The sequence below is a fragment of the Paramormyrops kingsleyae genome, chromosome 1 (assembly GCF_048594095.1).
Source record: "Paramormyrops kingsleyae isolate MSU_618 chromosome 1, PKINGS_0.4, whole genome shotgun sequence".
NCBI classification, from domain to species: domain Eukaryota; kingdom Metazoa; phylum Chordata; class Actinopteri; order Osteoglossiformes; family Mormyridae; genus Paramormyrops; species Paramormyrops kingsleyae.
In genome coordinates, this window is record NC_132797.1 from 31,473,277 (window position 1) to 31,500,881 (window position 27,605).

General features: G+C 51.7%; 1 protein-coding gene across 5 annotated transcripts in view; it reads right to left on the minus strand.

Moving 5' to 3' along the window:
* pard3aa (par-3 family cell polarity regulator alpha, a) overlaps positions 1 to 27,605 on the minus strand; it is a 208,249-nt gene that overhangs the window by 7,198 nt on the left and 173,446 nt on the right. For 4 of the 5 annotated variants that reach the window (XM_072713762.1, XM_072713767.1, XM_072713759.1 and 1 more), the window contains one exon: positions 2,947 to 3,064. In XM_072713762.1, coding sequence (XP_072569863.1) covers positions 2,947 to 3,064 — 118 coding nt within the window. Of the gene's footprint in view, positions 1 to 1,919; positions 2,569 to 2,946; positions 3,065 to 27,605 lie in introns of those variants that run through there. The other variant, XM_072713768.1, reaches the window with a different exon arrangement.

Sequence of the window (27,605 nt, forward strand, 5' to 3'; positions counted from 1 at the left end):
CGGCCTGCTCCAGAATATGCCCAGCAAGGCAGAGCACACATCAGCTCTCAGCGCTTTTTTTAAGGAGGCGAAAGCAAACAGCTTATCCATGAACTAAAAAAACATGGGGGGGCTTGCTTATTATTGGACCCAGGGCAAGCCCTGCGACGGGCTGGTCCTGCTTTCACAGTGCCCCCTCCCCCCCCCAAAGGGTGCAGAATATAAAGATCACAGTAAGAAGGATGCAAATGACTAATGTCCTGAGCAATGCTTAGCACCATCAAACTCTACCCACGACATCCACAATGTGCTTCCGGGTCCATTTCTCTGGTATTATTTACACTGGTGGTGAAGAGAACCTATTCAAGATTTTTCCAGAGGAGATCTGCGCTCAGGGACAGACACGGCAGGGTTGGGTGACACGGCACATCCAGCGGATTGTTATTTATTACCGCGGTGAGGCTACAATCTCTCATGCATGTAAACAATCAGTGGTAATTAAGGGCACAGAGCTGACCCCCCGCGCATCATCGCTGTGTAAATAAGCGTGCTGTCCTCTCTGGGATGGCAGAGGGCATCATTATACGAGGCTGTCCAATAACACGGGCACTGGAGGTACAGGAGGTACGCTGCAACCAACAGGGCCAGACTCAACCGGACCGGGCTGGAGAAAGCATTCTATACTGAGGAGTCTGGTTGTGATCAGACAGAACGCTGTTCATGGAGAAAAGAACTTTATTACAGGGGGTAGGAAGTGAAATATGGAACACGACAGGAAGGGACAAGTCAGGATGGGACGGGACGGGACAGGACAATAGAGGATGAGTCTGAATACGGTGGGAAAATATGGGACAGGACAGGCAAGGACAGGAAGGGTCAAGATGGAATAGGATAGAACAGGACCAGGGGGGAAAGGTCAGGATGTGACAGGATGTGACAAGTTAGAGCAGGAGGGGGCAAGATGAGACAGGAGGGGATGAGTCAGGACAGGACAGGAAAGGACATGACAGCACATAAGAACTCGGGGCAGGACAGGAAGGGACAGGAAAGGACATGACAGCACATAAGAACTCGGGGCAGGACAGGAAGGGACAGGAAAGGACATGACAGCACATAAGAACTCGGGGCAGGACAGAAAGGGACAGGAAAGGACATGACAGCACATAAGAACTCGGGCAGGACAGGAAGGGACAGGAAAGGACATGACAGCACATAAGAACTCGGGCAGGACAGGAAGGGACAGGAAAGGACATGACAGCACATAAGAACTCGGGCAGGACAGGAAGGAATGAGATGGGTCAGGATGGGACAGAACAGGACATGATTGGACAGGACAAGACAGGAGGGGACAGAAGGGGGACAGGATGGGACAAATCAGGATGGGATGGGATAAGATGGGATGGGACAGGACAGAAGGGATGGGAAGAGATGGGGCAGCATGAGGGCCGGCCATGTCTTCACTTCCATGCTCTCCACAGTTAACCTTCTTTAGCACCCACTGGGTTTGAAGAACACAAACTTTTTCTTAAAGTAAATCAGGTGTTTACCTCAATAAAAACTCAGCTTTCACCTTCTGAATGATGGACAGTGATTGGTGGCATTCCACCAATGACAGTTAGTGTTGAAGGGGGCAGTATTACAGACCATAATTTAGGAAATGGCTCTGGTTAAAGGGAGCGATTAAACTGTCATCTTTAAAGTTCCCTTCGCACTCTGGACAGGAAGTCGGTGGATAAGGCCTCTCAGCCTCCACGTTAGAAAGGGGCACAGAAATGCGACCTTTGACTTCCGCCGCTCCATTCCCAGGGTGCATGGGCCGTGTGTTTTCCCACCGTAGATAAGATAAAATAAGGTACGTCCTCGAACTCGAAGATACAAACACCACATGACATTGGTGAGATTTGGAGTGTCGTTCAACCAGACCAAAGCAAACAGACCCATTAAAATTAAGACAAATTTATTGGGCTTCCTTAAATATAAAAACTGTGACTTTAAAATGCAAATCTTTGGGTACAGTGACATTGAAAGACAATATTTCAGCAAAACCTAATAATATAAAACCACTATCAGGCCACGTCTGGATGTGTATCTCAACAATAAAAGCAAAAACGAACACGAAAAATCACTTACAATGGAATCACATTTCTGACATCATACTCTAAAACAAGCACAATTCCACACATTTATGGAGATAAGAACGGCATTAGAACTATCACCAACAGCTTAAAATGGATTGCTATTTTCAAAACTGACCAAATTTCTCTTTTAAATTACCGAGAAATTACATTATATTACAGTAGAAAAACAAGACAAGAAAACCAAAAATATGACGGATTCTCAAAAAGGTTCAAAGCGTCTGCAAAAATTAGCTTTGCATGTTGGATAAACAGCAAAACATAAAAAGTTATCTGTAGCCAAGACCCAAAGTCTGGATTGCAAAAACAAAATAGGCATGTTACCGTCACGGTCCGACTAATCCTGGAGACAGTGTTGAAAGTGAGGCGAGTGTTTCTTTAATGTTGACTTTGAAAACGGTGAGGTTTGAAGATTATGGCTCCCTAATTCAATTGCAAGCATTCCAGATAATTCCTGGAGATCAGGGACCATAACGGCAGTGTTATTGTTCGTCGGGTTTAAAAAAAAAAAAAAAAAAGACACGATCAGCTGACAGGATGGCGGTTTGCACGTGGTTACAGACAGTCAACAGAGGGGATAACAGGCCAAAAAGCAGCCGGCACCAGCTCAGAAAGAGGTCCAGCAGCAGCCGGGCGCTGAGAACAAGCAGGATGTGATTGGGTGGGGGGGCCGCGAGCCAAGTCCAGTGTGAAGGCAGTGCAGGGGAGGGGGCTGGTTAGAGGGTTAGGGTGCAGAGGCCAGGCACAGTGACCGTCAGCAGGAAGGCCACGGGAGCAGTTAGTGAGCGGTCCGCTGGGCCAGGACCAGTCGGGGCCGGGTCTAGACACTCACCCAGGGCTGCTCGAAGCTGTAGGTGCGGCGCCGCAGGTCCGAGTCCTCGTCCTGCTGGGACTGCTGGAACTCATGTCGGAGCCTCTGTATCCGGTCGTGGTTGCTGGGGGCCGGCCGGCTGAGGGGCAGAGAAGCTGGTTAGCAGCAGTTAAACCATAACGTGACCGTTTGAACCATGTTTGAACCATCCTCTCAGTTGCGGAGGAGACCCCCGGCAAGAGGTCCCCAGTAACCCAGGACCAAAGGCTAATGTATGGTCACCCTGAGGACACCTAGGAATGGGAGACACCCGAAAGGATGCACAATCTGGGCCGAGCTGTGGAGAGAACTTTCCTGAAAGCTTCACCTTTTTAAAAACGCATGTTCTCAGGCCAGACAGGCGAATGCCACCAATAAAAAGGTCGAAACACGCCAGCCCAGCCGCTTGGGGTCCCCGCGGCGACCCGGCTGGGCTCCCCCCCGCCCGCCGGCTGCTCAGCCGCTGGAATCTCATTTACACACATTTCATTAACGTGCTTTGAGAGGCCTGTCAATAGAAATCAATACGCTTCCCCCGCTAATCAGCGGCCTCTGTATGGCGGCGCGGCTCTGACAAACATGTAATTATGATAAGACACATCTCTGATAATGGGCCGCTCTGTGAATGGGAATGCCATGGGGGGGGGGGCACTTAAGACAGACCATCCTGGGGGGGGGGGGACTTTAGTCATTTTCACTGGGCTTTCTACAGGGGCGTCGCCACCGAATCGGACCGCTCTCTGGAGCCCGCCGGACCCGGCACGTAATTATGGCGATAATTACAGATTGCAGCGCACTGCTCTGATGATAATAACGGCTCTGCTGCTGGCAATCATCCTTTTCGGGGGCGGTGGGGGCACGTGCGTCCCACTACTCTAACATGCTACGTTGGCAACATCACCCCTGCCACCACCCAGTAACCCAGCAACGTCCCTCATCGGCTTGTGTGTGCAGGTTGACCTGATTTTAATGAAACGCCCTCCACAGGCCGGGAGGCCACCAGGTCCGAGATTACCGCCACCAGCCGGTCCAGACTGTAATCGATGCCATTCCATAACCCCACCTCTTGGGATCACTGTTCCGGAGAAATCAAAGCACTTTCAGGGGTCCTGCCTCCCCTGCCCCCTTCCGCTCTAATCAGAATCAGATTTGATTTTGCTAAACATTTCATATCCAAAATTGTCTGATCTGTCTCGGCTCCGCACTTGTCACACTCCTAGCAATGTGGTGCCACCTCTGTTCATCAGAGAAAGTGAGGTGGGGCTTCCAGGGGAAGATGCTATCACCCCCCCCTCAGGGGCCTGACCCCACATGGGGCGGCTGCCACCAATACCAGTGACTGAATCCTACCCTGATACCTCAACCTCCCACATGGGTCTCAGTCAGCATGTCTGACATGTGATTGGCGACTTGAGGCTGAAGACACCAGTGTTAATGTTTTTATATACTGAAGCCTCGCCGACCTAGAGCTGGACTCACTGCCTGCCATATGTCTGTGTGTGAGAGAAACTATCCTCTTACAGACCACCCTGATGCAGGCCTCCATCACATATATTGCCCCGGTGCAGACTTCCATCATACAGACCACCTTGACGCAGACCTCACCATGCAGACTTCCCTGATGCAGACCTCCATCATGCAGACAGCCCTAAAGCGACCACCTCTGTGCAGACCTCAATGGTGCAGACATCTATCCCACAGATCACCCTGGTACAGACTTCCATTGCACAGACCCCCCTGGTGTTGACCTCTATCGCACACACTGCCCAAGCACAGACCTCCATGGTGCAGACCCTCGATTGTACACACTGCCCAAGCACAGACCTCCATGGTGCAGACCCTCGATTGTACATATTGCCCGCAGGCAAATTTACATCAATGAGAAGTCAGTCATTGTTCATGTTTTTTCAGAGTTAGCAGATGCTGCCTTGTTCCCAGACGGGTCTAGGGTGGCGGTAAATTATACATAAGAGAGCAGGAAGTTGAAGACGCCCAAAAGGCACCGCAAAGCTGAGGGTCATGGCACAACTGTAAGGTCGCAGCGACAAACGTGGTTCAAACCACCAGGAGGGCGACATGAAAAGCAGCGGCGGTACCTCCAGCAGATATGCACATAGGCTTTCTGGGCCAAACCTTCCTAGCTTTATGACACCGAAACAAATGAAGGAATAAATCCTCTCTGTGTGTGGAAATCAGACACCAGGAAGCCGCAGGACCCCAAGCCTGAAGGCCTGAGGGTGAGACCTTCAATAAGGCAAAGCAAAGGTACTGAAATGGGAGAGCAAATGAAAAGCATTCGGCACACACCTGCACGTGTAATTTATTTACCCATCAGCCCCTGGAGAGTGCGATAAAGAGAGCAAGGATTAAGTTTCTGGTCTGACGTGGTGAGAATTATGGTGTTAGAAACTTTAACAACTTTAAAAATCGCAAACAGGGAAGGAATCTGTGGGAATCACATCACTGGATAAAAAACATTTGCGTCGATAAGTAAGACTCTTACAAACCCTAAAAAGCAGAGAACGGCCGGGAACTGAACCCTGGCCAGATGTGCCATCAGACCCTCTGACTCACTGCCCTGTTGCCATAGGGCTGCTGACAAGCCGTTAAATGATGGGGCAGCTGCTGCCGCAGAGATGAGATGCACGGATCCGGGACAGACAGGTCTTGCCAAGCAGGGCCGTGAATGAGTCAGCAATCTTGGCCTGTGAGGAGGGTGGGCCCTCTGTCTGATCCCCAAAAAATGTTCACGGGAGTTTAGATGAGTGGCTGAATGTGACCGAGACAGGAGAAGCCGAGGGGACAGCGAACTTGTCAGGGGGGGGGGGGGGGGGGGGGGCATTTAATTGTGTATTTATTCTGCATTTATCATCAGTTTCCAGAGAGTTCGTCACGCCTGATGAAAGCCTCCCGCTATCTGATGATCTCCAAGCCGGTCCAGCTTGCATCCACCCTCCGCTCACTCATGCATGATAGATTTCCCCGAGAAGACTCTCCGGGATCTGCAGCTCCGAATCCCATGCGGGACCATGGGGCACCAGGGGCACCCTGGGAAAACCAGGCCGCTGTTGGGAGTCACTGAGGGTTCCACGCTTGTCACGCCCCTTCAGACGCTGCGACCATTTGGGTCGGGTCACGTGACCCTGGCCTCAAACGTCATGGCGTGAGCAGCCGTTCAACTCCCCAGTCCAGATGTTTACGGTGCTACCCTCCCAATGACTGAGGGTTACAGAATGTAAGAGAGCAATTAGGGGAAATTGCTGCATGCTGAGTCGCTGTTTGTACATTTGGAAAGGCCATGCGGGGTTACAGGCCCACCAGAGCAGGAGCGGTTACATCCTCTTACGAAGATGGTGGGGGCTGGAACAATTAAGGAGAAATGGGGTCTGGCTTAAAGTACCACCAGCGTCTTTACATTTAACAGATTGGCCTTTCTGGCGATACAATGGCCCTGAAATGGCCCTTGCTTAATTCTCACTGGTTGGACGGGAGCCCAGACTAAAGGTCACTGTTTACAGCCCTACCTCCCAGGGCTCAATAACACTGCACGGCCGCTCACTTTACCAGCCAAGAAGTAAGTTGTTCAGAGATGGTGGGTCACCATCAACGGGATCGATGACGTGTTGAGACGTGGGAGCAGAAAACGGCCAAAGCAGGCGCGGGCGCTAAGGACGGCCGTCGATCTTTATTTATGATGAAGCAAACGGCACAAAATCGAGAGGGAGGGATCAAAACAGACAGAGAGTGACATTTATAACAGAGTGGAGGGGTGAATAAGCAGACAGACACCCAACACGGCCAGACTCCCTCATATACCTTATACAGCTTCTCCTCCATTATCCTCCCCACTGACCATTGACATGAGGCCAAAGGTCACCTTCGTACTGAACTGGCCCCAACTCAGACCAGCAGCAGATGCAGGCCGTAAAAGCAAAGGTAGGCCCATGGGTCCAGTGTGTGTGTGTGTGGGGGGGGGGGTGGTATGACCCCCCAGCGAGGGTCGAAGTGCTTTAATAAAACCAAGAGGTCTTGGCTACAGAGGATTGGCACAGTATTAATGACACAATTCGGCTATCATCGCAAGGCGGCAGGGGTCAGAGGCCATGCCGGGCGGGGGCTTGGGTGGGTGTCAGGAGGGTGCATGTCTCAAGGGACCCGATGTGTGCTTTTAGCTTCCTATCAGGAGATAAGCCAAAAGGGCAAACAGGAATACACCCCTTCTGGCCAAGGGTTTTTCTCACCAAGGCATATGGACAGTTTTTGTTTCACAGGTTATATCACACATGCTTGGCCATTTTTGCTGGGTGCCATTTTTACCTTGAGATCAGTTGTGATCTATGGGAGCTGGAGCCAGTCTCCCCCTTCGCCCCCCCCCCATACAGACACAAAGCAGTGTGGCCAGATTTGGGAGCAGGGGATCCTGGGACCTGCAGAAACACAGTCCCAAGGGGAGGAGGAACAGACGCAAACACACTCGCCTAGGAGGAGGAACACACGCAGACACACTCGCCTAGGAGGAGGAACACACACAAACACACTCGCCTAGGAGGAGGAACACACACAAACACACTCGCCTAGGAGGAGGAACAGACGCAAACACACTCGCCTAGGAGGAGGAACAGAGGCAAACACACTCGCCTAGGAGGAGGAACACACGCAAACACACTCGCCTAGGAGGAGGAACACACGCAGACACACTCGCCTAGGAGGAGGAACTCACGCAGACACACTCGCCTAGGAGGAGGAACACACGCAAACACACTCGCCTAGGAGGAGGAACTCACGCAGACACACTCGCCTAGGAGGAGGAACACACGCAAACACACTCGCCTAGGAGGAGGAACACACGCAAACACACTCGCCTAGGAGGAGGAACAGACACAAACACACTCGCCTAGGAGGAGGAACACAGGCAAACACACTCGCCTAGGAGGAGGAACAGACGCAAACACACTCGCCTAGGAGGAGGAACACAGGCAAACACACTCGCCTAGGAGGAGGAACAGACGCAAACACACTCGCCTAGGAGGAGGAACACACGCAAACACACTCGCCTAGGAGGAGGAACACACGCAGACACACTCGCCTAGGAGGAGGAACACAGGCAGACACACTCGCCTAGGAGGAGGAACAGACGCAAACACACTCGCCTAGGAGGAGGAACACACGCAGACACACTCGCCTAGGAGGAGGAACACACGCAGACACACTCGCCTAGGAGGAGGAACACACGCAGACACACTCGCCTAGGAGGAGGAACACAGGCAAACACACTCGCCTAGGAGGAGGAACAGACGCAAACACACTCGCCTAGGAGGAGGAACACAGGCAAACACACTCGCCTAGGAGGAGGAACAGACGCAAACACACTCGCCTAGGAGGAGGAACACACGCAAACACACTCGCCTAGGAGGAGGAACACACGCAGACACACTCGCCTAGGAGGAGGAACACACGCAGACACACTCGCCTAGGAGGAGGAACAGACGCAAACACACTCGCCTAGGAGGAGGAACACACGCAGACACACTCGCCTAGGAGGAGGAACACACGCAAACACACTCGCCTAGGAGGAGGAACACACGCAGACACACTCGCCTAGGAGGAGGAACACACGCAGACACACTCGCCTAGGAGGAGGAACACACGCAGACACACTCGCCTAGGAGGAGGAACACACGCAGACACACTCGCCTAGGAGGAGGAACACACGCGAACACACAGCTCTGTGTCAGAGTGACGCGTACAGGATGTTCCACCACGTCGCCCCCTACAGGCTGTCTAGCAGGACTCGCAGAAAGATTGGTGAGAGAGATTACACGGCATACCCACACACTGCAGAAACCGCCTGACACCCCCCACCCCAGGCTGGGCAGAGCATAGCAGTGGCGGGAAACGGGCACGGCTCGCTGACTCCCAGCTTCTGATGCAACTCCTCACTTAAGCAAGAAACCACGGTAAGTCTCGTGAGGCCAAGCTTTAAAAAACACAAGAAAATGGCGAGGAATGGTGAAATGTGACCACTGGGCGGATCGAGCCTGAGACTGGCCGTGCGGGGACGACACCAGGTGACAAACCCCCCCCCCCCCCCGATAACTCACTGGAGATGAAAACTTCATTTGAGTCAATAAACGGTGCAAAACGCTGAATCCCATGAAGAGCGGCATAACTCTCACGTCAAACAGGGCACTCAGAATATACAGGGAGCGTTTAACGTGGAAAACACGGCTGAATGTGAGCCAGAGAGGTGAAAAGTAAAACGGTGTAACAGTAACCTAAGAGAAGCGTCGAAGAGAAAAGTGAGGAGGGTGAAGAAGGGGCTGATGGGAAGGGAGGCAAGGGCCAGGGGACTGACGGCAGCCTCTTCATTAAGGCACGGATGGACTTTGAAGTTAAAGCCTTTAAATCCAGGCCTATCGATCAGAAGCTGCTCAGCGCGGCCTGCTTTGCTAATGTGCGCACATGCTATATCTAACCCTGCTGAGTGGAAGAGGGGCCGGCCCACCATCCAATCAGCACCCGGATCAGGTAAAACAAGCAAATGAGACCGCATACACCGCATACAGACACACCACCCCCCACCACTGTCAAAACTATTCCGCTTTTACCCCAAAAACTAAACAGGGCAAAAATCGACCTTTAATGCTCCTGATTATTTGTCAGGATTTACCTCCAGGCCATGAGAATAAAGTAAGACGGAACATCACTGTTTAGAGATCAGTTTGAGATGAAGAGCAATAATACAGACACAATGCCTTTAAGGAACAAGGGGAGAGAAAAAGTGTGCCGTTAATGTTGCGTGCCAGACAAGTCGGCACTCAAGAATGTCCTAGTGCTTTGGAACGGCTGTCAGAGTCAGACTCTGAAATTCTGGTGGTCCGACTGCAGCAGGAAGCAGGTGCTGTGATGTCAGGCAGCCTCCACAGAAGCAAGTGCCGTGAATTATAACCAATCAGCTGAAGGCCATATATAAAACAGATTATATATGTATACTGATGCCGAAAGGAATCAGTAATATGGCTAACTATTTAGCTATATGGCAGCAGTCCATCCTCCAGTTAGGACGTCGGACATCCCTGGGTCTGCCGTTCTTGAGGCTGGTCCTCCGAATAGCTGTGAACCGCATAATCTCACTAAGATTGCACAGGTGGTGAACCAGCTGGGGGTAGGGAAGGCCGCGGGGGTCTGTGGTACCCGGAGTGAACTTCTCCACACTGGTGGTATGGGTGCCTTGCTTCCTTTTTGGAGATGGGCGTCATCCGAACCGACTGGAAGATGGGACGACTTCTACCTATCTGGAAAGGGAAGGGTGCTCGCCTGGATTGTGGCAACTACAAGGGGATAAAACTGCCCTCAGTGTTGGGTAAAGTACATGGTAGATTCATCCTCAATAGGACCCATCATCACTTGCTCACCTACCAGTGACCGGAGCGGTCTGGCAGTCTGCCATTGACCGCATTCTGGCACTGAGGGTTCTCATTGAGCACAAACCCAAATATTCGCAGAGTTTCTTTGCAGCCTTTGTCGATTTTCATAAAACGTTTGACGCAGTTGATCGAGTTGCCCTGTGGGACATCCTGAGATTTCTTGGGATCCCCCCCCCAAAGTTGCTGGATGTCATTATGGATGCCAGCCTGTACACTGGTACTGTGAGTGCTGTTCAGAGTGGAGGCAGAACCTCTGTGTTCTTCCCAGTTGATTATGGGGTTCATCAGGGGTGTCTCCTTGCTCCTACTCTGTTCAATGATTGCATGAACTGGGTGTTGGACAGGTTTGTGGGGTCCAGTGGCTGTAGGGTATCCGTTGGTGAAGGAATAGTCACTGATCTTGACTTTGCCGACGATGTTGTGATCTTCACGGAGTCGATGGAGGCTGTGATCCAGGCCTTTAATGACCTCTTAGGCACAGCCACCAGCGGTGTCTGTCTGCGGAGAGAATGTTGCCGGCATAGAGAGGTTCACTTACCTCGGCAGCGACATTCATGTCTCCGTTGACTCTTCCTATGAACTCAGCAGATGGATTCGGAGAGCATGGGGGGGTCATGAGGTCACTGGAAGGGGGTGTGGCACTCCCGATATCTTTGTAAGAGGATGAAGGTCCAAGTCTTTAGAGTCCTGGTGTTCCCTGGTTCCCTGTATGGCTGCGAGACATGGACGCTATCCAGTGAGCTGAGATGGAGACCGTGTCTTCGGAGAATACTTGGGTACCACTGGTTTGACTTCGTGTCGAATGAGTGGTTGCTCAGGGACTCCCAAATGAGGGATCATCGGTTGCAGCACTATGGCCATGTGGCGTGATTCTCGGAGAGTGATCTGGCTGGCAGGATCCTAATTGCTGAGGATCTGAGCAGCTGGACCAGGCCAAAGGGACGCCTACGTGACACCTGGCTGCAACAGATAGACAGCAATTTCCTGAGGGTAGGACTGGACCACGTGTCGGTCTGGGGGGGGGGCTCCCCAACTGGGATCCTGAGGTGTTCCATCGTGTGATTGGTGTGGCAACGCATAGTACAAGTGCATGCTCCCCAACCTGACCTGACCTGACCTGTAGTCTATAGGTAACAGAAAGGAAGCTGCTCTGCACCAACATTTCATAGGCTACCCAGTGTGAAAACAGCGTAGTGTGTGATTTTCAATTAATAGACTTTCAGGGCCATCATGCTTATGCAATTGTATACTATTCTCAGTTCATAAGCCTTTTAAATTATTTTATTTTACACAATGATAATTTTTTTTATATTATTAAGCTATATTACAGCAGTCAGCCACTATTTACATTAGTCATGGCTCATTGAATGGCTCCAACTCGGAACTCAAGTCGGACATTCCGACCTCTGACTTGACCGGAATGCAGAATAAGAACCCAGAGCATACAGACACTATGCCTTTAAGAGACAAGCTGAGAGAAAAGCGTCCCTTTAAGAACCTAGAGCCCATGAGCACTATGCCCTTAAGAGACAAGTTGAGAGAAAAGCGTCCCTTTAAGAACCTAGAGCACTTGGACACTATGCCCTTAAGAGACAAGTTGAGAGAAAAGCGTCCCTTTAAGAACCTAGAGCACATGGACACTATGCCCTTAAGAGACAAGTTGAGAGAAAAGCGTCCCTTTAAGAACCTAGAGCACTTGGACACTATGCCCTTAAGAGACAAGTTGAGAGAAAAGCGTCCCTTTAAGAACCTAGAGCACATGGACACTATGCCCTTAAGAGACAAGCTGAGAGAAAAGCGTCCCTTTAAGAACCTAGAGCACTTGGACACTATGCCCTTAAGAGTCAAGTTGAGAGAAAAGCGTCCCTTTAAGAACCTAGAGCACATGGACACTATGTCTTTAAGAGACAAGCTGAGAGAAAAGCGTGACTTTAAGAATCCTAAGCCCCAGCCCCCTCACCCCCCTTTAAATGAGGCTGAACAAACTCCGGGGCAGCCTGGGGGGTTAACGGCTTTAAGAGGCTCTCGGCAGGGGCGGGGAGGTGGGGGCCGGCAGGTCTGGTGTGCTAAACGGTGCCATTACACCAACCCCAGCTCCCTGCCTGGAAAACGATCCCACAACAACAGTGCCTTAAAAACAGAATGTTCCAAAAGCCAGGCGATTTATTTATATTAACAGAACTGGACGGCAGAGTGGAAAGCGTGTCTTTCTGAGTTTTTTTTGTCCCATAATCCTCTGTGTGAGATTTTTTACAGTTGACTATATCAGCAGCCACATCCAGGCCAGAGGCGGTGCTGCATCGTGCCCCCCGCGGCGCGTGGAGGTGGCCTCCCCATCACCACAAGCCTCTCCGCAAATACTCCTGGCCTGGCCTCTCCTTACCCACGCAGTGAGTAAACCCAGAATGGACACTGCCGCTCCGGTGACCTGGCATGCTGCATTATTCACAGCTCCCCCGACGGCACGTCCTTCATCTAATATCAACAGGAGATGCATCAGGCAGGCGGCGGAGGGGTGGGGGGGGGGGGGGGGGGGGGGCGGGTTTATGGGCACCTAACACAATAACAATACCGGTAGTGGAGGGGGAGGCTAAATTAAAAACCCCCAAATTATTTCCCCCAGTATCATTGTCTCTGAGCACCGAATCATTACTGGTGTTATTGCGTTAATGCCCCAGGTGGGGTCAAAGGTCGTGACCCCCACACACACAGCGGGCAGGCCGGTGCTCCATTTCAATTACTTTACCAGCATCCCATGATGATCGATGTGCGAGTCAGGGGGTGAGGAGACACAGAGGGGGTGGAAGATGGGGGCCCGTCCACAGTAATCGCACTGAGAGACTTGTGACACGCATGTAACACTCGTGAAACGATACATGGGCCACGAGGGGGGGGGGGACCATCACGGGGAGAAAAAGGGGCGGATGAGCCTGTGAGGGTTTAGCCTCTCCCTTCACAAGCACGTAGCCCCCATGCAATGCCATATCCAGGAGGGTTTGGCACACCTGGGAACAGGGGCCCTGACACAAAGACCAGCCCACTTCTGCAGTCCAGCGCCCCAGACACGCTAATGGCGTCATGGGTGACCTCTGTAAACAAGGTGTCATTATCAAATGGCTTCCGCGCCATTTCCCTGCCTGTCAGGGCCGTGATCTATGGCTGCGGTGCTCGTAATGAAGCCATAACAGAGACTTAAGCTCAGTGGGCCGGTTACACAGCAGTGGAGCTGCACTCGCGGTCAGGCGGGTTAGGGCATGTGGACATCCATCATCTCGGTGCGACCATAAATCAGCGGGACATGAGGGAGGCCGGGGATACCGCACAGCACCGCGCGCGACCATCACCCGCGCTTAAACCGCTACACATCTCTACTGCCGTCATAATTACCACCGCAATGGCTATGAATCAATGATGGCGGCCAGCTCAGTGGGCAAATCCATGCAAAAGAGTACGGTGGGTATGAGAGGAGAGGAGGGGTGTGGCTCAGCGGGTTATATCTGTGATTAAAAGGCTGTTGGTTCAAATCCCATGCTTGGCAGACATCACATCCCTATTGGGTCATTGAGCAAGGCCCTTAACCCCCCTCCCAGTAATGCACCAGGGGTGCCGGACAGATGGCTGAATATGAGGTTAGACCCCAAGCTTCTCTCTCACCTCTATATGTGTGGGTATGTCTTTAAAAAGAAGAGCATGATGGGATATGTGAAAACTAAAGCATTCCAATGTACCTGTATAAAGGCATACAGAACTTCCTTTCATTTTACTGTCTCATTGACAGAGAGGTGCGCTTTGGAGAGCAGAGAGGTAAGATGTACAGGAAGGCCTCACGGCATTCAGTTGTCACCACCACACAACCACCCAGGAGACAAAAGTTCCCAGAAGGCCGTTTCCAGGCAGCCAGCTTATTAACGCCGCAAGGAATGCTGGGTAGCAGAGACGCCTGCTGCCTCTTTAGGGGGGATTTGGCGGTGGTGAACCGTGGAGGAGCACCTGGCCATCTGATACCAGCCCGACAAAGGCCTTCTACAGACGAGCATCGGAGCGGCGCTAAGCTACCGAATCAGCGCCACTTCTCTAAGGCGGCAGCCGAAATTAAAAACACATTTTTTCTGCAGGTGCGTTCATTAGAGCGAGTTATCAGGAGCCATATCAGAGTGTAATCTGCTCTAATCCCTTCGCTGAACCACTGCAGGAGCTCATGACGATGGGGGGGGGGAGGTATCCCCGCTAAGATCGTTTAGCAGTTTGAGCACCAGCACCACCACACCCGTTCCACAGAGACGTGGGCCCGCAGAAGGTGCTTTGGGTTCCAGTCCTGCTGCACAAGGTGTCAAACATGATTCTATTACAGCACAGATTAAGTTACAGTCATAAATTAGCTCTGATCTACTGTCGACACAATTTTTACTCCCTCAGCCATTGGAAAATGGTTCATTCCTCTGCATTTCTGTTGTTAACACAAACAAAGCTTAACCATCCCCAGACCGCGACTCAGAAGGTGCGTATTTGGACAGACCAAAAGCAGGGGCCAGGTACGAAGGGGGAGAGGGGGGCGGCATAGGATTTACTGCTCAGTTAAACCCCATTACGAGGATTATGGAGACAAAAGGAAGGAGTTTGGGGGCCTTTAATTACACAGAGCTTTGTGGCTCCTGAAAGAGACTAAGGTGAGATCCCACAACCCCCCGGCGACACTATAAGGTGCTGATCCGGGACCCGACCATCCAGCACTTCTGAGGCACACATAATCGCAGAGAGCTCCTGACGGCCCCAATCGACAAGACTGAGGCCACGCCCCCAGGACTGGTCATAGAAATCTACCACTGCTGCTACTGCGTTAAAGATTACCACTTACACTTCTTAATCACGAGACCAAACCACACGCTCCGCACGGGATGCTTTGTTCAATCAACTAAAGGACCCCCCCAGCAGAGAAAGCCGGTGTACGTCCATGAAACACGGGAATACGAAGAGATGCGAAAGATGCTAAATCAGCAGCCGCGGAAACGACGCAGGGCTGGATTTTTAAGTGGTACTTTTGGACCAGAGATAAGAGAGGAATATGAACTCTGTCCGAACAGGAGGACATGCGACCACTGAGAACAAGGCAGGCCGGAGATTCTACGAGGAGAGGGCTGGAATGAAAACGAGAACGGCAGGGAACCTTCGCTCCCAAATCCGTGCTGACACAGCCGGTCTGAGGAGCCACTAGGGAAGGATGAGTCGCGGATTTACGGGCTTATCGCGTTGTCTCCTGTGGTGACCAATGCGAAGACACACCCCGAGGTCCAGGTTTACGGCCGGCGTGACATATGTCCATGTTTATAAGGACAAAATGACAAAATGGACATAAACAGGCCCGCTAGTCAACACAGCGTAAATCATCACCGAATTGATATGCGGGTGAGGGCCATGCATTCATGGACCACTAAAGACACTCAGTCAACCTGAAACCTGCTGCAGGCTGGGGTTCATCCTACACACACACACACGTTGGCCTACCTGTCTAACTTCCATTCATTTCTATGGGAAAAACCCTAATCCCAATCACGACTAACCTTAACCATAAGCAACCGAAAGAAACACAAGGGTTCTGGCATTTTTACTTTTTTTGATTGCAGTCACAGATTTTTTTTTAAATAAAACTGAGGTTATCCAAATGAGGATCTGAAAAATGTCCCCAAAAGTAAGGAAGTGTCAGGTTTTACCGCACGTTGGGGACATTTTGGTCCCCAAATGTGATCTATGCAAACTCCCTCCCCCACACACAGCTTGCTTCCAATTGGCTGAGTTCATCCCTGTTTGGCCAGGTTAATGTTAGTGCCCCCCCCCTGGCCAGGTTAATGTTAGTGCCCCCCCCCTGGCCAGGTTAATGTTAGCACCCCCCTTGGCCAAGGTAATATTAGGTCAGAAGTCGGCCCCCTTGGCCAGGGTAATGTTAGCCCCCCCTCTTGTCCAGGGTAATGTCAGCGCCCCCCCCTTGGCCAAGGTAATGTTAGCACCCCCCTTGGCCAAGGTAATATTAGGTCAGAAGTCGCCCCCCCTTGGCCAGGGTAATGTTCGCCCCCCCCCTTGACCAGGGTAATGTTAGTTTGGAAGTCGGCTGGGATTCACATGCCGCTTTACGCCCCCCGCACGCTGTTTCCCAACACTTACCTAAGCTTTTTACCCCCCCATCATATTCCTATCCTGCTTTTCCTAATTCCTCACTTGAACCTTTCAGATCTGGAACCTCTTGGTCTGCTATTTGCAGAAGATTTACAATACCCCCCCCCCCCCCAGCATAAAAGTTTAAGAGGACAAAGGCTTGTTCTCCTGTGTGTTTTACAGCTCGGTCACAGAGAGGCCTGATTAGCAAAGTCACTTTATGAATAAGTGATGCATCCAGGGGTGGGGGCCAGCTCCCCTCTTAATTTAATTAAGTCACAGTAAAAAAAAAAAAAAAGGCGGGGGGGGGGGGGGGGGGCAGCTAGGGATGATGGGAACAAGTACCAGCGGTTCGCTGTAAGAAATTAATGGTCTCTGCCAGCGAGGCGACTTTCACACCGGAGTCACTTAGAAGAGGACACTGAGTTTATTGCCACGGGACATTGCTGAGGTGTCGGACAGCACACACCGGGCCGGGTTGGGCCGGGGGGGGACCTTCTGCACCCGCATGTTGCCGCGATGATGAAGGCCAGCCCAGTTCGAATCTCCGGGCTCCTGGTGCTCGCTGTGAGTCGCTATGGCGTTTCTTGGTGCCTTGGTGACAAAACAAGCATTTGAAAAAAAAAATGGTAGGGAAAGCGGGAGTGAGGAAGTGATATTTAGCTGCTGACTAGCATTTAAACCCAGGCCTGCGGCCCGCCCCCTGACAGTGGCATCTGTGGAAACCCCCACCTCCCCCCCCACATGCCCACACACCTGGGGGGCCCTGCCACGTCCCCAGACTCAGCTCCGTGTTGCACTCAATCCCACGAGTCTGTGCTGTTAGCTTGTTAGCGCTCACCTCGCTGTAATTAGCACCTCAGTCACCAAATTGCCCCCCCCTGGTTCGGGGTGCTCGGCCTCCTGGGATGGAGCAAAGGGCCCGAGGGGCAGAGGATGTGGAGCAGGGGGGGACACCTGAGTGTGTCCCCAGGGCCCCTTGATAGTTAACATCCTTACTGGGTATTATCTGTACTGTCACACAGGGTGTGAGCACTGAGGATGTAAGGTGCTTCAGCTTTTATTGACTCTCTTCTTGTTCGCTCTTGTATGGTTCGCAAAGTAAAAACAGCAGCTCTGCAGGGGGGGGGCATGGGCCCTGGGGAGCAAATCAGATAAACCACACCCCCACCCTACATCAAGCTCTCACCACTAACACACTCGTGATAAAAACATCATGCAGAAACGGCTCCTAGCACTGCTCAGCGAACTCCAGCGACCATCAAATTGAGCCTCAGCGTCCAAGATGGTCCGCCCCTCTCTCCCATGGTAACACACCTCTCTGCCATGGTAACATACAGCCACCTCTCTCCCATGGTAACATACAGCCACCTCTCTGCCATGGTAACATACAGCCACCTCTCTGCCATGGTAACATACAGCCACCTCTCTCCCATGGTAACATACAGCCACCTCTCTCCCATGGTAACATACAGCCACCTCTCTGCCATGGTAACATACAGCCACCTCTCTGCCATGGTAACATACAGCCACCTCTCTGCCATGGTAACATACAGCCACCTCTCTGCCATGGTAACATTCAGCCACCTCTCTGCCATGGTAACATACAGCCACCTCTCTGCCATGGTAACATACAGCCACCTCTCTGCCATGGTAACATACAGCCACCTCTCTGCCATGGTAACATTCAGGCACCTCTCTGCCATGGTAACATACAGCCACCTCTCTGCCATGGTAACATACAGCCACCTCTCTGCCATGGTAACATACAGCCACCTCTCTGCCATGGTAACATTCAGGCACCTCTGTACTTCTCTGCGGCTAGAATGTGACCATGTGCTCTCTCTCTCTCTCTCTCACACACACAATAAAGACACACACACGCTTGCACACTGTTTGCGGCATCACAAAGTTACCCATCGGACCAGGTTAATGCCTCCAAGCCGCGCCACTATAACGGTAACCGCTCAGGATGTTCAGGCTCAAACTCTCACCTTTTCCCCAACGCAAAGAAAAAAAAAAAGAGTATAAATATGTAAAAAGCCCAGAAACATGGCAATCATTACACTGTTACTTTACACTGTTACACTGTAACTTTTATTATTTTCCCTGAGATGTTATCCTCATGTTGTGTGAGTCTCAGGGGCATTGTGGGTAAATCAGCTTTAAAGGCTGTACATTATTGGCCTGGGCTGCCTGAGGGTTGGGGGTGGGTATCACAAATTCACAATATATCACAAATCATCTCCAGAAATAACCCGGCTAATCCGTGGGTTATTGTAATCTTCTAGCTAACAAAGTTACGGCAAAAAAAATGGAATTTGAGAAATATTACAGTAAAGGAGGAGGAAGCGAAGCCCGCGGGCGACAGATAGAGGGCACCGCCAGTCACATAACCTGTCACTTAGCGTCACCGGGGATGACCAGCTGGTTTCTGCGGGATATGCAGCATGCGTGGATGATGTGTGGATGTACTATGAGGACAATCGAAAGGGTAGGAGGGGAGTCAGAAAGGAGAAAAATTAATATGAACAAACAAGGATGGGGAATGAGGGAGGCAGGCAGACTAACAAGAAGCTTATGGAAAAAAGAGGACATAAGCACAGCTAGACCTGCCCGTGGTCAGAAAGATGCGTGCAGGAGATGGGGAAGCACTTTAAGGGCATGATTAGCACTTGGAGAGGGTGAGGAGGGTCATTCGCAGACCCCCTTTTCCTGCGGGGCTTAATAAAGATGTGGTCACGGACCCCATTGTCAGGGACAATTTCCACACATTCACCACATTTTCATCATGGTTCATTGTTACTCCACGCGGAAGAAATCCAGGAAGCACGCCTGGGTAATTCTGTAACAGTCCGTGTTAAATGGAAGCCATTTCCTGTGCCAAATTCAAGACTCCCGGGAGACGCCCGCCCCCCGCCCGTGCCAGCAACGGATCACATGGCTTCCTCCCCAAGGCAGATTCTGGGAGTCCTGCTCTGTACTGGACCATTTATCTGGGGGTGTGCCTGTTCCAGTGAACCCTGTACCCTACATGGGTCTGGGAGACATGGGCCTATACCCTATATGGCTCAGGGGGACGTGGGCCTGTACCCTACATGTGTCTGGGGGAAGTGGGCCTGTACAATGTTCCCTACATGGGCCTATATCCTACATGGGTATGGGGGGATGTTGGCCTGTACTCTGTACCCTACACAGGTCTAGGGGATGTGGGCCTGTACCCTGCACCCTACACGGGTCTGGGGGATGTGGGCCTGTACCCTGAACCCTACACAGGTCTAGGGGATGTGGGCCTGTACCCTGCACGGGTCTAGGGGATATGGGCCTGTACCCTGCACCCTACACGGGTCTGGGGGATGTGGGCCTGTACCCTGAACCCTACACAGGTCTAGGGGATGTGGGCCTGTACCCTGCACCTTACACAGGGTGTACAATGTAGCACACATGGTTCTTTGGCATAAAGTTGCATCAGCTATGCTAAAAAGGGAACTTTTGAAGGTAGCCTCTTCCTGGAATGATTCCCTGCTAATCCGGAACACCATAGCCAGCTGCGGCTTCTCACAGCCTGGCTACAGAAGAGCCGCAAGGAAATCTGATTTGGTGTCCCAGTGTGGAAGCGGTGTTCAAAGGGAAGAGGCCCGCGATCGGGATCGCTTTCCGTCAGGAACTGATGCCTCCCCCCCACCACCCCACCACCACCGCTTCTATGGGGAGCGCTTTGTTAATCCGGGGGTCCGCTGAGGACAGGAAGGGCTCGATGGGCCAAGTTCTCCCCTTGGCCCAAGCGCCAGGTGCCGGGGCAGATGTTTCTGATTGCCGAGGGCCTGATCCAGCAGCATGGAGAGCCCCGGCATGACAGCAGAAGAGGAAGCTCGCCCAGAGAGGACTGGACCCGGCCCAGGGCGCATCGGCTGGCTTCCGGGCCCCGCCACACCCCAGGATGAGGGCTCCAGGTCTCTTCATAAACAAGTCTCTCAGGACCTGCTTTCCAGCACCCACGTCTCCCATGTGACTCTGCGATAAACAACAGGGTCCCTCAGAACGACTCATGGGTAAGAACCTCCTCTGATTTCATCATCATCTGCTAGAGTTGTCAAAGCAAGCTCGCCCTGGGGGCGGGGCATATGTCTTAGGGGGCCACCCTCCCAGCTTGGTCTGGCTATTATGGCTTCCAATGCAGAGGCAAGGTCGCCTTTAGGGGGGGCGGCCGTTAATGTTCAGCAGGCATTCCCCATTTTTAAAATTCACTCCTTACATCCTTTGAAATGGCGGGCTGGACTCCATGCCACAGATATCATCCATCTCCACATCCCTAAAGCGCAAAGGTGGCACGAGACGGACCACCCCGTCTGTCAGAATGCATCAGCAAATGCTAAGGCTCCAAGCCTCCAGCTGACGGCTCAAGACGGCTCCGTGAGCGGGGGGGCCCGGTCGCACTTGGCCGCCACTGTCCAGACAGGAGCTTCTTGGTCTTTTTCCTCGCATTTTTAGTGGAAGCGCTTTAGTGCTGTACAACCCAGACAGTAACGAGCATAAATAATGACGTTACTGCCACGGGCAGTTGGGGGGGTGGGGGGGGGGGTTTGCGTGACCAGGCTGACCCTGTGAGCCAGACGCTGCTGCTCTGGTTTCAGTGGTGCCGAGCCGCCGCCATAGCGGCATGAAAGTGAGCAACTTTCACGCCTCTGTCTCATGCCAGACATAGTTTGAGAGTTCGGCCTACAATCCGACCTGGACAGAGAGAGTACACATCTCGTATTGTATTATATTATCATATTGTCATGTCATATATTGTATTGTATTGTATTGTGTCAAAACCACATCAACCATTACATGGAACGAAGAATTCAACACAGACAGACTGTGTGATAAAATGGCCAGTAAGACAACGAAGCAACAGCAGAGCGGACCCAGCATCGCCGACGTCCGTCCCACACAGTGCGAGCCGGCCAATAAACACGACTCTTTTTAATTTATTGCTACAATTGAGAGCCTAGTGCTGATTGGCCCAATTTATCGACCTGCTTGAAAAGGCTTGGCCGATGATAAATCACGTGTTAAAATGATAATCTTAACTTACTCTTGAGAGCATATTGATTAATACTTATTTATACTAGCAGACCAGGGGGTGGTGGTGGTAGTGGGGGGGGACAATGCCTTCCATTATCTCATGAAAATAGCACGATCTATAGCTGCAGAATTATCTTCTCTGAAGTGGGGTGTCCCATTCTTCTTCATATTGGGGGGGGGGGGGGGTCATTACGATAGCAGGAGTAACGCCTGCCTGCCAGCTCACACCAGCACCTGTGCTGAGAACCTGCAGTAAATGACTTTCCTTTCATGGGGGGCAAATCTGAGGGGGGGGGGGGCAGACTGTCATAATGAAGCTGGAGTAAATAAGGAGAGGCTGTATGGAGGGGGGAGCAGCAGACGTGACCTGATTCACGGCCCCCCTCAAAGGAGCTCCTGGGCCAGACTGAACAAGACCAGTGAGGTGTTGGGGGGCTGAGGAGTGAAAGCACAGGCAATGAATTACTGTGGGGGGGGTGGGGGGGACAGGGGCTTTGAAGTAATGTGCCGTGTCTGTAGCCCCCCTTCCAGGCGAATGGACAGTGCCCGGGGGCCTCTCCCTAGCAATCTGTCAGCGTGACACAGAAGAGCATTGGGCCATAACCCACCGCCAACAGCCGGCACTACCCCCCCACCCCACCCCCCAGTAACACAGCCACCAAGGAGGCCGCCATATCTACAGGACACCAGCCACACGAGTCACTGGACATCAAACGACCTGTCTGGGGCCCACGCGCTGGTCTGCTATGGGGGTGGGGGGGGGGGAGAGTGTTATTAAATTATGCGCGAGGCTTGTCTGTGCGAGTAGCGTGGCTGCAGAGCCATGTACCCATGGCCACAGAGTACCAGAAATCTTGTCTAATTTCACCACTGTTGGACTTAAAATAAATAACTAAATAACCCAGCGTACATGTACTCGCGGCCTTCAAGGACTATGTAGATGTAACCCCCTCCCCCCCGTTGGGGCTATGGAAAGGGGGCCGGGGAAGAGCGTGACACACCTGGGCTCCAACTGGTGCCCGTCACAAAGTCACATCACCCGCAGGACACCCCACACACAACAGGAACGGCACCCGGCTTTATTCCATTAACAAGCAGCCCTCACGCAAAGACTCCGAGGAAAAAAAACACCAGCAGAAATAAAAGTGGCAAGATAATATGAAACCCAAACCATTGTAAAGACATTACTAAAGCCAGCGGCCAGGGGAAATGCATTCTGGGATGTTTCTGGCTCACAGAGAGAGAGGGGGAACAGACTCAGCTCCTTTCATGGTTTAACAGAACCCTTTACTGCCATGATTTAAGTTTCACAACTGAACTTTTTGGGTTTCAGGGAACTATTTTTACTGCGGAATAACTAATAGATATTCCTCTCTAGACTGAGATGAGGCTGTAAAGTCTCAGGGAATATTGCCAGTTGGCACGCTGACGCCATCATCTCATACAGGGGGTGGGGATTCGGGGGGGGGGGACGGGGACTACAAACATTTTTTTTTGTTACAGGCAGAACAAACAGGGCTTAAAATAGCAGGATGAATCACCAACAGGAGCAGCTGTGCCATCGCGACATGCGGGCGCATTATATCAAACTTACACTGAAAGTGTTTGAGAATCACGGCGCTCCTTTGCGGGGACTCAGTACAACGCAGCTGTGAGATCAAGCACAAAGACGTTCATTTATGCTGACCAGCAGATAGGAACCTCCACCCCCCCAGCAATGAGGAATCCTGAGGAGCCTCTAGGAACCACCCACCCGCACTCCGGCTTTGTACACTTTACCTTTTACCCCACCTGCACTTTGCTGGGGTTCTGAAACACCATCAACCCTCCATGGGGGACAAGGCAGCCCCCCCCCCCCACCCACCCTGGCAATCTGGAAACCGCAGCAGGCGGCCTAATGCCGGGGGGGGGGGGGGGGGGGACTACGGGTAACAGGCTGTCAGACAGCGTGGGCCGGAAACCGGCACACTGGGGGCAAATTGGCTTCCCCGCATGCTCTGCGGGCTGGGGGAGAATCGACCCGAACCCCGGCTGTGGGGGGTGACCCAAGACCCAAGAGGGGGGCAGGGAGTAACCCCTGCCTTGGAAAACATACACAAGCAAACCGAAATCTGCACGAGTGACAATCTCCCAGACACATACGCGACTTTCTCCAAATTGGGCAAGGGATGTTTAATAACGAGCTGTACTATTTACAGAGTTGATTCCTAGCCACCAAGGGCCAGGAAAATGGGGCACTCAAAGCGAACTGCCAAGGGGAACCTGGGAGTGTTGGATCACAGCTCATAAACAGCAGGAAAACGATTTCGGGTCACCAGGACCCTCAACATACTCTGGCACAAACATAGCCGATGGTTGCAGGAGAGACGGGCTCTGCACAGAGTTTATGAAATGGGACAGAACAACTTAATATAGCTCAAACTACCCGATTAAATGTTGACTTAGCAGTACTGGTGGTAGCGGAAGGAGCCAGCAGCCACTGGACTGAAAAACATTTCCTCTGAATGACAGGCACCGCACACGATTGCTGTGGACACTAAGGGCGCCAACAGGAACGTTGGCACGTATGACGGACAGCCGAACGAGAACACCATGCAGAATGGTGGAATTCACAACCAGGGGTACAAGGAGCACGTAACCTGCCTGCAATCTTTGGTGCCAGTGCCTGGGGGTGGAGGGAAGGCACCTACTTACTCGGATCAGACTGTGAACATCTCACCGGCTTTGCAGTCCCAGCCCGTCTGACTTAACATTATCTCCCGCTGCCACCGTGCTCCAGCAGGAATTGACCTTTGTAGTCATCTAAGTCCCTCGCCGGCCCCCAAAGGCTGGTTGCCAGGTGAGGCCAGATCAATGGCCCCATGAGACGGTAAGCCGCTTAATCATGCCAGCCAGCAAACCCCAACACCAACCCCAACACCAAGGCCACAGGAAGCTCTTCCCAAAATATTATGCTGCTTTTTTCTCTCTCTTTACCAGCCATATTACTTTGGTACTTCACCTTTAAGACCTTGGGGTGTTTGCTTAAGAGATGGGAGGGGGCTCTGTAGGGGGCAGGGCAAACGCAGCCAGGCCCCTGAGCTTCTTCTGGACCCAATCTGATGTGAAATGGGGGGGGATCATTCCTCCTGACAGCGAGACGGACCCCCAGACGGACATTTACCTTAATGGTCCCGGCAAATTGCTCTGCCTGGAAAATCACACAGGTTACTGTGGGGGTGGGGAATGTACTCCAGCTGACTTCCGGTCCAAGGCCCAAGCAGACCTGGCAAGGGATTTAAGTGCAAACGGCCCCATGCAGGCCATCTGGGATTCTGATGGGCGACTGTGTGGCTTTTCGGATCAGCTCCCCTGACGTCTGGGAAGCATTTCACAGGTGGGGGGGTAATGAGGGCTACCAAAGGCGGCACCAAGAGACCGGGAAGCATTTCACAGGTGGGGGGGGGGGGGGTAATGAGGGCTACCAAAGGCGGCACCAAGAGACTGGGAAGCATTTCACAGGTGGGGGGTCATGAGGGCTACCAAAGGCGGCACCAAGAGACTGGAAAGCATTTCACAGGTGGGGGGTCATGAGGGCTACCAAAGGCGGCACCAAGAGACTGGGAAGCATTTCACAGGTGGGGGGTCATGAGGGCTACCAAAGGCGGCACCAAGAGACTGGGAAGCATTTCACAGGTGGGGGGTCATGAGGGCTACCAAAGGCGGCACCAAGAGACTGGGAAGCATTTCACAGGTGGGGGGGTAATGAGGGCTACCAAAGGCGGCACCAAGAGACTGGGAAGCATTTCACAGGTGGGGGGTCATGTGGGCTACCAAAGGCGGCACCAAGAGACTGGGAAGCATTTCACAGGTGGGGGGTCATGTGGGCTACCAAAGGCGGCACCAAGAGACTGGGAAGCATTTCACAGGTGGGGGGTCATGAGGGCTACCAAAGGCGGCACCAAGAGACTGGGAAGCATTTCACAGGTGGGGGGTCATGAGGGCTACCAAAGGTGGCACCAAGAGACTGGGAAGTATTTCAATTAGCAAACTGAACATAATTGAAAAGCAGAAAATGAGGAGCCACATAAATGTTATATACTGTATATATATAAAAACAACCCTTCAACCCCACCACTGCAACCCAGTGTGTCGGCTAAAAAACAAGCGTTCTCTGCTGTTATAAGGAGAGCTAATCCTTATATATCAACATGCTACATTACTACAGTACATTACCACAAGCAGCAACAAGTATCAAGTATACAGAAGAGTATCATGCTACCAGAGGAAGATTCACACAACGTTACAATGAAGCAAGCGATCACCACATACAATTGGCTTTAAGCCTTCACCTGTAGTTAGTATTCCACATTCACAACTCTAAAAAACTATACAAAGTAACTTATAATCAACAGCCTCCAAATTACATTGCAAATTGTTTCATTTCTGAATAACAAAACAAATTTACCATGCAGTGATGACTTCCAGGCTGACAATTTTCAGGGAGTGACACGGGGGGCATTTATTCTTATTTCTATAAAATGCACATAACTTGAGTTAGTCTCCGTTGAAAGCAGTTTCTCCATATTAAACAGAAAATTAAAATGTAATGTCGACACCTTTAATTCACCATGTGTCACTGACAATATTTACTTCTGGTAAATATACAACTTCAGTAATATGAATACATTCCAATTTGTTTTTTTCTTTTGGGGGGGGGGGTCTTTTTATTTCATAGATATAATAAATGAAACAACTATCTTCGAAGGCACAATTTCCTAATGGTTATTAATATTAAAATGAATTCCTGTGTTTGCTGCAAACACAAACAGAAGCAGTAAATCTGAACATTGTATTCCTTAAATCGGGGGGGGGGGAGAGTAGAACACAAATGAGAATTGTACTTTAAAGCCTGTATTTACTGATAGCAGCAGAGTTTTCCCGAGATGCTGCCCCCCCCCCGCATATAATATTCATGGGCTCGGCACCAGCAAATGCGTCTCTCCATTGCAGAAATTGAAAAATAATCTGGGAAATTAAATAAGCTATTGGACCGCAGTTAAAATGACCATGTTTCAGCGCTGGGAGTCAGGCCTGAGGAGGGCTTTAATGCACTTATCCCACCATGTGAATCCCATCCCCATGGCGCCGGTACCTTGTAGGTTCCGTTCCTGTTTGCCACACACAGCTGTCATGCCTTTTTATGTCCAACTAACGCACCCGACTTCCCCCAAATTAATAATGCCCGGTTAATAGTGGGGGCTGACCTGAGAGGGTGTTTGGCTTCCTTTGAGAGGCATGTCCCACCCCACCCCGTTGTGTAGAAATGGGCCGGATTCTGCCAGTTAAACTAAGATTTATTGCAGAGGTGATTCTGTGGATTCCACAGGGACCATCCATGTCCAAGCGCTCCAAGGTACACGGACAATATACAAGCTCCCCCTAGGACCGCTACTGTTCAAATTAAGAACTGTGTCCGGCCGAGGACCACCCAGGCTACAGAAATGGGGAAGGAGAGGTGACGAAGCTCACTGTAAGCAGGCATGAAGAGGGCAGCTCTTGGTGCGGGTCCTTGATCCTCCAAACCGAAAGTGCAACCCGTGGAACTGGTACAAGCCAGTTTGAGGGCCAGGAGAGGATGAATAAAGCGAGAAACTAATTGGCTGAAACTGACGCTGCCCTCCAAAATTATAATCAAAAATACAAAGTGCATGAGCAGCAATTAAAGCCAGTAGAGTAAAGGTGTGGGGGGGGTGATTTTCTGCTGGTAGGAAGCTTCAACATCACTGTGACATAACTGAAATCTATCCGGCTTTGATTAACCGGCAGATGGCTTCCAGGAGATCACCCAAACATCTGTCTTGTGTTTTCCAAAGCTGGAGCGCCCGCCCCGCCCCCCACCTCACTATTCCATCTGTGCAGGTTGATCTGGCCTCCACCCCCGTATTTGCCTCATCCCTAGTCCCTGGAGGGTGATGCCAGTCACCTTCTCGGGACACATGGCGGGTCGTCAAGCCT